General features: G+C 43.7%; 1 protein-coding gene across 3 annotated transcripts in view; it reads left to right on the top strand.

Annotated features, from left to right (window-relative positions):
- Window positions 1–12,568, top strand: part of inpp4b (inositol polyphosphate-4-phosphatase type II B) — a 413,442-nt gene that overhangs the window by 176,361 nt on the left and 224,513 nt on the right. For all 3 annotated transcript variants that reach the window (XM_078210873.1, XM_078210864.1, XM_078210883.1), the window contains exon 4: window positions 10,229–10,340. In XM_078210873.1, the coding sequence (XP_078066999.1) occupies window positions 10,281–10,340 (60 nt within the window). In that variant the 5' untranslated portion in view covers window positions 10,229–10,280. The remainder of the gene's footprint in view (window positions 1–10,228; window positions 10,341–12,568) is intronic.

Genomic DNA, 12,568 nt, shown 5'->3' with positions numbered 1-12,568 from the left:
CTTCTGACCCAACAAAGTCTTTCTTACCAACATGTGGGAGCTTGTGCCAAAATTGGCTCAATTGTGCTCATGGGCAATAAATGCTGGCCTAGCCAGCGATATCCACATTCCCATAAATGAATAAAAAATAGTCCTCAGCCTCTTAAGATGTGCATAATATAATAATATATAATTAGATTGCACCATCAGGAAATTAAAACAACGTGAGCAGAAATAATAATTGGTGCACTGTTTTGATTCCACCAAGGCCAGTCAGTTCCAAACCTCCTTAAAGTTTTTGTTCAAACTTGGGCAGAAGAGCTGAATTTCGAGAGTGACTGCCGTTGACACCAAAGCAACATTTGTGTACGTGTGGCATCAAGGAGCCCAAGCAAAATTCAAGTCAATGGGAATTTGTTCAAGACTGCATTGGTTGGAGTCAGATCTAGCACAGAGGAAAATTGCTGTAGTTATTGGAGGTCAATCAACTCAGGCCCAGAACATGACTACAGGCCGATGCCCCAATAAATGGAGGCAGGCATTCTGCCCTGCCAGCCTTGCCATCCATCCATATCCGTGGCCACCACCCCAACCAACTCCTGTAGTGCCCTAGGCCCAACCATCTTCTGCTTTAACCTTCCCTCCATTATAAGGTTCAGAAGACGGGGAGGGAGCTTGTTTTCTCTGCTGAAGACTTCCTTGACACCATCTGTATCGCTTGCAATCTGTCTCTAGCGGCTGAGCAGCCTTGCCTTGAAATATTTTACCCATTATGTATTTTCAAGAGATTTTGGGCTTGCCTGTCTATGGAGCCATTGTTTCAATATCCAGTATGTTGCATCTTTAATGTCTCTTCCTTAGACAGTTATGAATTAAGATGAGTGCTATGATTATGGGAAACGTCCCACTCTTCACACTCCAATGAGAGTGATTTGTTTGTTTCCCACCTTCACCTTGGAATGTGGCTTTGAATGTTTAAGCAATTTGCTCTTATTATTTCAAGTTCTAAAATTTCCAGTCAGTTGAAGGTTAAACCATTATATTTTCAAAAATTAAGGGGCATACCCTCATGACATTTTGATTCCAGTCCCAACAACACTCGAGGGGCTCAGTGCCATCCAGGAGAAAGCTTGATTGGCACTCCAAGTACCTTAACCATTCAATCCATCCATGATTGGTGCACAGCGGCAGCCGTGTGCACCATTTCCAAGATGCACTGCAGAAACTCATCAAGAATCTTTCACCAGCTTTTGAAGACCTGACATTCATCATTACATCTGGGCTGATCCCCAATAAATGGAGGCAGGCATTCTGTCCTGCCGGCCTTGCCATCCATCCATATCCATGGCCACCTCAGCACCTGACGACATCCAACCCATGACTCCCCAGAATGAAAATATGTCAGAAAGGGGTCTTGAAGATCTGCCATGTCAGGAAATTTCTCAACTCAACCTCCCTGCCTGTAGCACCAAATCCCACCCCAAGTGTTAATATGTTTGACACCTAACATCTGTCATGTCAGGTATCAAAATCCAGTGTAGTATATTATTTACATGATGTCCACCCACAGGCACTTGCAGGAGGATGAAAGGAGAATTCATGGATCAAGGTCAGAAGCGGGAACTCATGTAGAAATTTCTCTCCCTCTCTATACAGGGATATCCCAACTCCACCACAGATCAACTAACAGACTGACGATTGAAACAGGACTTTTCATGTCTGCATGGGTCAGTACCCCACCACGTGATGTAATCAGACATGAAATCATTGCAGCAAATTAGTACTCTTCAATCATGTACCAAAATGAGCATTGTTAACGCAAAGTTGTGTGACTCATTCCCACATGATTTGCTTTGCTGAACTGCCAGCTCAGACGTTTTTATGTTTAAAAGCATACTAAAACATGCATGCCTTTGGACATGCCCAAGGCATGTTTTATTACATGTCACATCGTCAAATCTTCAAGCCTCTACAGCGTTGGAGAAAATAGATCTGTCATTTAAAAACACGTTACTTTTAGTGATCAGGAAGCAGATTATTTTTGACGTGCAAAGTCACAGCAAAATTTTTGTCACATTTTGAGAAAGACCAAATGTCTTTCTCACAATGTGACAAAAATGCAAGGCTTTTGTTCTAAGATTGTGGTCTGGACCCTCGATTCGGTGTTAGTGATGGTATAGAACAAAGAACAATACAGCACAGGAACAGGCCCTTCGGCCCTCCAAGCCCGCGCCGCTCCCCGGTCCAGGATTGAATGCTGAATCCAGGATCCCCGCCCAATTTTCCAGCCTATCTACATACTAATATCCTATCCACCGAGCTGTCCCTCACAGCTACGATGCTTTGTTCATCACAACCTAGTAACTCACCCCCACCCCCCCATTCCAGACCATGTGATCTCCAGGGAGAGGCGAAAACCCAGAGTGAAAACCCCAGGGCCAATATGGGGAAAGAAAATCTGGGAAATTCCTCTCCGACCCCCTGAGGCGATCGAAACGAGTCCAGGAGATCACACTGGCCCTGATCGGAAAATGCTTCCCAACCCTATTCATTTCCACTTCCACGAACACCATCTGAATTCCCTGCCCCCGAGACAGGTTCCCAACTATCCGCAGTCTCGCTCTGTACTGGCACCAGCAAGATGATCATAGAATGAAGCCTTGAAACGAGAAACAAAGAACAATTAGCCCGCGCCGCTCCCTGGTCCAAACTAGACCACTCTTTTGTATCCCTCCATTCCCACTCCGTTCATATAGCTGTCTAGATAAGTCTTAAACGTTCCCAGTGTGTCCGCCTCCACCACCTTGCCCGGCAACCCATTCCAGGCCCCCACTACCCTCTGTGTAAAATATGTCCTTCTGATATCTGTGTTAAACCTCCCCCCCTTCACCTTGAACCTATGACCCCTCGTGAACGTCACCACCGACCCGGGGAAAAGCTTCCCACCGTTCACCCTATCTATGCCTTTCATAATTTTATACACCTCTCTTAAGTCTCCCCTCATCCTCCGTCTTTCCAAGGAGAACAACCCCAGTTTCCCCAATCTCTCCATACCAGGCAACATCCTGGTAAATAGGCAGGGGCTTGGAAATAACGATGTCCACCTTTGTTACTGATTGCAGCGACTGAGTGCAACATGAAACTGACATCCCTTCTGCCCAGTGAGGTTTGTATGAAAGATTCCATGGAATGAAGAAGAGTGCAGGAATTTCTCTAGTGGCCTAGCCAACATTTATCCCTTCACTATGATTCAGATAACTGGTTAATTGGTCATCTATCTCGTTGTTGTTTGCGGAACCCTGTTGTGTGCAAATGGGCTACCGTATTTCTCAACATGGGGTGGCACAGTGGTTAGCACTGCTGCCTCACAGTGCCAGGGACCCGAGTTCAATTCTGGCCTTGGGTGATTCTGTGTGGAGTTTGCATGTTCTCCCCGTGTCTGTGTGGGTTTCCTCCGGGTGCTCCGGTTTCCTCCCACAGTACAAAGAAGTGCAGGTTAAGTGGATTGGCCATGCTAAATTGTCCCTTAGCATGTATAGGTTAGCAGAGATAGCAGGGTAAATATGTGGGGTTATGGGGATAGGGTCTGGGTGGGATGCTCTGCCAGAGAGTTGGTGCAGCCTGGATGGGCCAAATGGCCTCCTTCTGCACTTATTCTATTCTATGATTCATTGCAGCAGTAACTACATTTTAAAGTATTTGACTGTGAAATATGCTATGTAAAAGCAAATTATTATTGTTATTTTGCTTCTATGACATAATAGACCCTTACTAGTCTCTGGGAAAACCGCAGCTCCATAACATTCTTTCTGCTTTCACTTTTTCCAGTAATATTTCTCTGAGATGTGATACAAATGATTTCCAAATAGTACGGTCATGTTCCTTAGACTAATTTTGAACTTGCTTATATCCTCACCTCCCTATTTTTATAATCAGGACACGTCTCTCCTAACCTTTGCTGTTATAACTTGAATTCCCTTTTGTATCCTGTTTTTATAATATGCTTGTAGTGACTGTTGTGATGTATGTTTTACCTTTTTACAGAGAGATCCTACTTTCACGAGCAATCATTTCAGAAAATGAAAATTAGTTAATTTATTTTGTCCTCGTAATCTGATTACATAAAATGAAAGACACCCAAGTGAACATAATTAATTACTTTGTGAAATATTAATGTCATAATTAACAAGACATCATCGCGTTTGGCACAGCCATTTCCAGCCTCTCTGATGTTCTCCCCCCCCCCCCCCCACCCGCCGCCCCTTGTCGTTAAGAGGTCTGATCCAAAGGGGATGGTGGTAGGGGGCATGACTGGGCAGCCTGGCAGTGCCCACTGGGCATCACACCGGGCAGTGCCAAGTGGGGGTGAGGCTATGACCAGGGGGTGGGGAGGGGTTGGTGAGGTGGTGGTGGAAAGGGGGATGATCGGCAAAGGAAGGAGTGTGGGGTGGGGGGCAGTGTGCAGTGGGGGTGATTGGCAAAGCGGGGTGCAGTTGAGAGGGTGGGCTGTGGAGGGGGTCGCAATGTGGGGGGGGGGGGGGCGTGATCGGGAGAGTTTCCTCTGGATTTCAGACTTTTTTGACACTTAAAATTTTAACTTCAACCCACAGCCTTTTGATTCAGTTGTAAGTGTCACCCATAAGCCAAGATGATAGTTGCTGCTCTTCAAATTTAATCTGCTGTATGAAATGCTTTGAAACATCAATGGGCTAAAATTAGAATGAAGAAATGTTCAAATGAAGCATCTGAAATACAAGTCCAGATTGACAGGTGAACATTTCGAGTTTACTGAAGGGTCACACTGAAACATAGTGCATTTGTACCACGCTCATTTCCTATTCAGTGCAATGTGTGTTTTGGGAGGTACGTGCAGAAGCTGAAGTGGAGCATAAACTGGTTGAGTTGAATGGCATAGAAACATAGAAGATAGGAGGAGGCCATTTGGCCCTTTGAGCCTGCTCCACCATTCATTAAGATCATGGCTGATCATCCAACTCAATAGCCTAATCCTGCTTTTTCTCCATAATCTTTGAAACAACATGGAATATACAGCATGTTTCTATGTTGTATATTCCATGTATTTCCATCTAAGATTTTTCTTGTTTAAAGTACTTCAGCCAACCGCTGGCTGTCAAATTTGGACAGGAAGGTATAACCAAAGCTTTTCACTCTGAACTTGTGTAGTTTTCTGTATTATTAATGTGACGAATGGTCAGATTTTATTAACAGTTTACAGAATATACCATTATTTTTAATCTATTCACTACTTTGTAACATTTCTGGGCCTTTTTTTCTACTTTCTTTTTGACTTTAATGTTCTTTGATTCCCTGTTTTATTTCTGTTGTTCCTATAATACTGTTACAGCAAATGTTCCAGTGCATTTCCTTCTGGTCTGGAAGGTTGAGAGATGATTAAAGCACTGCTCAAGATCACTGTATCACATTAATTATGAACTTTAATAGAGGAGAGATGTTTGAAATTATTTCTTAGAATGCTGTGAACCCTGGATCTATTATCAATTCATGGCTATACAGCCTTTGATCAGATAATGTTCTGGGCTCTTACTGAAAATTTATGCCAATTTAATTAGCTGGTCAGGTCTCTAGTTTGCATAAGCATGGTTACTAACTCTGTTTTTAATTATCCCATCATTGGCGACACTGCATTCGTTTCCCAACACCCTAAGCTCTGGAAATCCCTTCCTAAATCTCTCTCTCCTTCAAGATGCTCTTTAAAACCTCCCTTTTTGCTCAAAAGTTTGGCCATCTCTCCAAATATCTCATTTATGTGGCTTATGTTAAATTTTATTTGACAATCACTCCTGTGAAGTGTTTTACGATGTTATGCTATTTTAAAGGTGCTTTATAAATGCAAGTTGTTATTGGGCTATGTTCACGAGAGTGTGGCTGACAAACTGAGGATGGCAATGTCAAAACTTCACTCACTCTACTGAAAAAAATAGAGCACATCATCACGGGAGTGAATTTCCTTGTGGTTTCTCACGTTGTGCCACTGGTACTTTGGGAGAACCCCCTCAATCCCTTCACAAAGACTGCCTACCTTTCTTCTCTGTAATATTATGAGCTGTCATCCCCACCTCAGTTCATCTGCGAATGAAACTTTCCAACCAAGACTTCAGACCAGACTATTTCAATGTTTGGCCGGGTTGCCCTGCCCCTCCAGAAAGGTTAATCCATTCTGTGCTGATTTTCTGCATCACTCCTGTCCTCACTGATTCCCACTGGCTTTGGATATCCCAACATCTCAAATGTAAAATTCTCAACTTTCTGTTTGAATTCCTTTATGATCTTACTGCTCTTTAACTCTGTAACCTCATTCAGTTCCGTAAACCCCCAATAGTCAAGCTCTCAATTCCTCGGGTGTTGGTCGGCCCATTATCAGGAAAGGCAGTACGTAAATGCAGATTATTTCTTTTTTTCTGTTGTGAATTCTTCCTCCTTTTGCCTCACCATAGGTGGCTACACATTCAGCTAACTAGACCTCATGTTCTGAAATTTCCTTCCTAACCCCTTCTATCTCTTCACCACTGTACATTGTGGTTAAGATGCCCCTTAGAGCCAACCTCTTTGACAAAAGTTTTGATCAGCCCTTCTCAATATGTGCTTTGCTTAAACCTTTGAGGTGCATTTTGGTTGGTTTTTTTCCAAGTTTAAGGTGCTGATAAAAGTGAGTTATAGTGGTATTGTCCTTGGGCGTTTTTCCCTGAAAATAACTTTTCTTTCCTCTGCACTGACTGCGTTTGCCAATTGTCAGATCACTCCATGAACACTCTGAAGTCTCCTGCATCTTCCCTCACAGTTTGCCTGACTCCTTGGTACCAGAAGTAAATAGCATTACCATTCATCTGCCCGAGTCCAATCACTTATCTAAAATGAAACAGAGGAGGTCAGAATAGTTACCCCTGGAACTGCCAATCCAAAGAAAAACCTCTCTTCACCCTGGATTTTCCCTAAAATTTCCCAACACTGTAGACTTGTCCCCTTCAAAACTGCCCAGGCATGCCATATGTTTGGTCCCAGCAGGCGGGGATGGGATGTAGTTGGATTGGCTGCCTCTGGGACTAATTCGGAGGCCAGGGTGAGCTTGTATCGAGGCAAGGGCCACCTCAGTTATTTGAGATTTATATATTAATGGATTTTGGGCCCTCCTGCCCTCACCCCCCACACCCCCTCAACCCAACCCACTTCCTAAGCCATCTCCATGCACCCCCTGCATCGTCAAATATGCACTGTAAAACCAATGAGGCATGTAATAACAAAGGCAAGGTTTGAAAATCAAAAACCTGCTTTGAATAAAACTGCTGCACTTGCATCCATACAAATGTATCAGTCAGATAGAGCCAATATAGTATCAAAAATATGTGTTTTTAACCTTCACATCCCTTAATCTTGTTCAAATAAACATACAGGCAGTGAAAGAAATTGTTCAGAGACAGAATAACGTATTATAACCTCGTAGATCCTCCAAGGCAAACACTCCTCTTCAGCCTGTGGAACAGGTGAGCTAATCCATTAGTGAGCCCTTGAACTCAGGCAAACATTCATAATAAGGCCATCTGGAGAAACAGATATCTGGTCATCTGTTTCTGCTGATACAGTTGACAGCTTCATTATGAATGCTTGGCGTCTGACTCCACTGAGAATCTCACTACACAGAGATATAGCTGATGCCATCTTACCACCAGAGTTACATTAAAGTCCTTTATTTGCTTAAAATTAGGTTCTAATTGGCTTGTTTAATCTGAGGGTGCCCTTCAACCTGGTCAGCAAACGTATCCAGGATAGTAGCTGTATGTTGCACAACTTGGCACTGTAGAGAGCAATGAAGCTGGCACCAGAGGCGAGTTGAAAGTGTCCAGCATCTTTGGAGAAGGAGCGGGAGGAGGCAGAGGAACACACTGAAGTCCTTATGGTACCTGCAGCCACAAACCTACATGGCTGAGAAGTGAGCTCGGATAATTTCTTATCTAGAGACAGCAATAAACCACAATGTTGGAAAGCTGGCCATGGTGCCTTCAGCACAGCAGCAACAAAACAGTCACAAGTATATTCCACCTTCACCGTGCTGGCTCTTCATGGGATCCAGATGCTCATACCTCAAGCATCTCAGCTCGTGTCTATTCGTCTGCAGAGTACAATGCGCCAGTATGGTACAACTCATCCCATATCACTCTTGCAGATGCACATTGTTGGGTTGAGCTGGGTATCACCTTGGGTAATCTCTGTTCAACTCAATTCCCCTGGCTCCAAGTCCTGAGCAACATCTCACCACCTCACCATAAGGAGGAAGATTACAGCAGAAAAGCCCCTGGAGAAAGATTACATTAACCCAAGCCTGTCTCTACACAAGGGCCTTGCCTCCCACCACACCAGCCTGTACGGCGAAGACCACCGTGAATATACGTAACAACAGACGCCTATGGCAGCAGGAATGGAACCGACATACCACTTCCTCAGGACAGATCCCATAGTCCACCCACCTAGCTTCAAACCGCGATGCCAACACTGGGCACTCCTCAACCGATTCCATATTGGCCAAGGCCTTTGCGCAATGAATGAGCACAAGTGGTGCCTTATAGGGAACCCAGACAGCAGCTGTGGTTCAGCCCAATCAATGGGCAGCATGATGGCACAATGGTTAGCATTGCTGCCTCACAGCCCCCCAGTTTGGGTGACTGCCTGTATGGAGTTTGCATGTTCTCCCCGTGTCTGTGTGGGTTTCCTCCGGGTGCTCCACTGCAGTGTTGATGTAAGCCTACTTGTGACACTAATAAATAAATTGACTCACTGCCCCTGTCAAAATTCCAAGGAGGGCTCAGAGTGTCCTATTTAGTAACTGTGGAAGTTATTGCCTCTGGGTTTTGATCCTGCCAAAAGCTGCCCTCTCTCACATCTGTCATGGGGACAGTGTGTGGGGCTCTGTCAGAGGGGCTTAGGGCAAGAGCCATAACCATGGGCCACCTTGATAGAGCTCCCACTGCTATCATCCCTGCCTGCTTCTTCCCTCTCAGGGCCCACCTGTATTTCCCAGCTAACCCAAGAGCAGGAGGGAACTTGGCTGCATGTTAGTGTTTGTTCTGCCATTAAGGTGTTTTTTTTAATCAATTCAATGCTTTGCAAGGTCACTGCCATAACGTGCAGGCCATTGTTGTCGGCCCTCATGTACTACTTGGTTTACTGTGTTTGACTCTCCATTAAGTTGACCACTCTTTCACTGGAGGTGGTCCTAAGCACTAATGTTGCTAAGCAAATTGCACGCTACCTCTGGAAATTCAGACAGATGCACACAAATTTCTCTTTGCTGTTCCTTATGTACCCCCATTTAGTGGATGGTCCCTGAAGCTCAGCACTAGTGCCCAGGTAAGCAAAGCTTGAGGTGTCCTTGTATGATCCTGACAAGTTTAAATTTAGCTTGAAATACAGAATGGAGAAAATGTTCATAAATGGATTTGTAATGTCACTGCACATAAGTGAGAGGAAATCTTACTGCACACTTAACAACCTAGTTTCTGTCCCAGTTGCGTGTAGTTGGTTTTCAGTGAGGAAAAGATCCACATTATTATCCTGTATACATGAGGTATGCTGTTCTGTCCACCAGAGGCTGGAGAAGACTACGGCCTGGTTGGATCTCAGATCCCTTTGGAGTTCTGTCACAATTTATTGTTTACTGTGTTACTGCTGAAGCCGGGATAAGCCAGTGCATATGTAGAAAATATTATCCTTGAACTGATATAGATGAAGAATTTGGAAATCTAGGCACTTTGTATGATTTAACATCTGCACTGATATTTAATTCTTCTACTGACTAAGCATCCAGACTGTATTTACAATAGAGTTATGCAGGTCACATTCTCACAGAAATGCTTCTGGGATTAGTAGGTTTGGACTGACCATGCTGAAATAGCAGTTTTCTCACCGTAGGCCGCATTTTATTATTTTCTTGGACATTTGAGATTTTGTTTCCTGTATTTACACCAATGTTACCACTCAGTACTGGGCAATATGATTGACCTATTGTCCATTTTTATAAATAGGATGCAACAAGGGCATCTTAAAATAAAACAAAGACAGAGTCCTGCTGTCAAAATATAGGCGTGTTTGAGTGCAAGCAATACTTTGGCAAGAATAACGTTTTAAAAACCTAATGTGACATGTCAGTTTGAGAACATGCAGTTACCAGTCAAATGCTGTTGAGAATTCCTTTCACTTTGAGTCATTTATGTTTCAGCCCTCTAGATGGTTCAAGCAAAGTGGGGACCATAGTGGTCAGCAATCTTAAAATGGGAGAGAATGAAAATGAAGAAACAGACCATACGCCTGGTGAAGCGTTGAGGCAAAAGGTAAAAAAAAACCTGCTGTGTAAATCTACATTTAGAGTTTCTATTTTTAATGTTTATTTAAATCCAGGTTAGAACTTAGCAGTTTATTGATTATGTTGTTTATGACTGTTGCAAGTATAAGGACAACAGTACTACTACTGTGTGTTTTGTGAGAGGTCTTTATTGAACTAATCTTAAGATGTCTGCCTCCAGAGGTAAAGTACTCGTGGCAGGGTCACATGACAATGGTAAGCCAGTTAGTTAGTACAGCATTTCCAAAACAGAAACATGCCTGAAACAGCTGCTCGGAGACCGGTGCCCCTTCACCAGATTCCCTTTATTTACAAACTCTAGAATGCTTCAGGTACAACAGCAGAATCAGGACTACCAGTGGTCCTGACGCTCGCATATTTATATACAGGTGAGGTTTCCTTATTGGACAGGCAATCATGGCCTCAATTGGGGAGCTCATACTCCAAGAGGCCAACCTAATGGTCCTCATTGTAGTCATTACAATGTCCTCTTTCATTTTAAAAAATATATGAACATCCCTTTTTATCCAGGGAACAAAGGACATATATGCATGCATGATCCTGTGTGACTGCGAGTTGTCCAAGTTACCCATTACAGACCTACTGTTGTCATGCATTGTCAACTGTTTGGTATACTAGTCAGTCTCTGCACATGCATTGCACACACAGCTTTTAACCCATGCAGGTCTCTTAATGAAATGCATGTGCTTTGACATTAGCTGTTCTTCTGGATGAGGTTCTTTGTCCAGAAAATGCCATTCCCATGGCCCTTGTTGCCATGGTGATGGTTGCTGGGGACTTGTCGACCTCTGGGATTGATGGTAGTTCTGTACTTAGTTCAGCTGGTGAGATCCTTTCCTAACAACTGCCTGATTGCTATGAAGGAGCAGCTTCACTACTTGAGCGTCTATGCCTGCGGTTGCACCTGTTTATATGGTGGTTTGTTCAACTTGCACTTTGAGTTTCCAACTGTGCAAATGTGGGTCATACTTTTCTCCTGATATTTTATGTTGTCCCTGAAATTTGTTTGGTTAGATCCCATACAGCTTGGTTCATTGAAGGCTTCAGTTTATTGTATGTTTTCCAAGGTATATTGCTGGAATCTTGCCCTTCAACTCTTCTAGTTCAGCTCTGATGTGAACATTTCCCTGTAGTACATTTACCTTTGCCTTGCACATTGCCTTAACATGATCAGCAACACCATGTGGTTTAACTGAATATTGTCTCCCTCTTTCTGGGGCCTTTTTCTGCCATTTCTCTGGGGGTTTCTGTTGTCCTGATGGCATACTCAAGGTTACTAGCCCAAAGTTTAGATTTGCTCCATCCAAGATGAGTGGCTGTTGCAACCTGTCTGTGGTCTGGAACTTCAGATCTTCCTTCTTGTCATTGCATTGGGCTGTACCTCGGTACTTGAATTCTTATACTCAGTTGCAGAATACTGAACCTCTGTTTGGTCAAGATCATCAGAGTTAACAGCCCTATCATCACTGGAATGTTACCATCAACACTACTTCCATGGCTCCCTGTCCTGGCAAATATCATTCCTCCACATATCCACTGCAGACTTGCAACAATCCGCAAAACAATGGAAAAAGTTGCAATGTCCCTCAGCTGCCATTTCATGCTCTTCTATCAGCCCACCCAAAATATGACTCCTATCAACCCGAAAGAAATACCTGAATAATTCCTCCCACAAAAGACTTCAACACAAATTCCAGTTGGACAAATGAATAGGAATCAATGAACACAACAAACAAGTACCTGGTCTCAAACCCAACCCAACGGCTGCCTGGTTTCAACCTTCCAAGGAAAGAGTGGTATACCCTCAACAGGTTCAGGACCAGCCACAGCCCCTGCTTGGCCAACCTCGACAGCTGGGGCATTAGTGCCAGCCCCCGATGTGTCTGTGGGATAGAGCGAACTATGCACCACATCATAGAGTGCTCAATCCGCAGACTCAGCGGAGAACTATCTGCTCTCAACACAACAGGACTAGAAAAAACTGCTTGGTTTAGGGATTGTGCATTAGCTAAATAAATTGGGCTGTCAGACTAATTTGCCCCCTCTGATTATTGTGCCATCATATAGCCTCAATCTTACTTTCAAGGCCTTCATTTTCGGATCTCCATGTTGAGCCACACACCTGTGAAAATAATTTTATTGCCTGATGCACCAGTTTCTATTTGACACTTCTCATTCTTGTTCACTTGATAATTT

Source organism: Mustelus asterias, chromosome 1 (assembly GCF_964213995.1).
Source record: "Mustelus asterias chromosome 1, sMusAst1.hap1.1, whole genome shotgun sequence".
Classification (NCBI taxonomy): Eukaryota; Metazoa; Chordata; class Chondrichthyes; order Carcharhiniformes; family Triakidae; genus Mustelus; species Mustelus asterias.
Note: the sequence above shows the minus strand (reverse complement) of the source record. Positions and strands in the feature narration are given on the sequence as shown.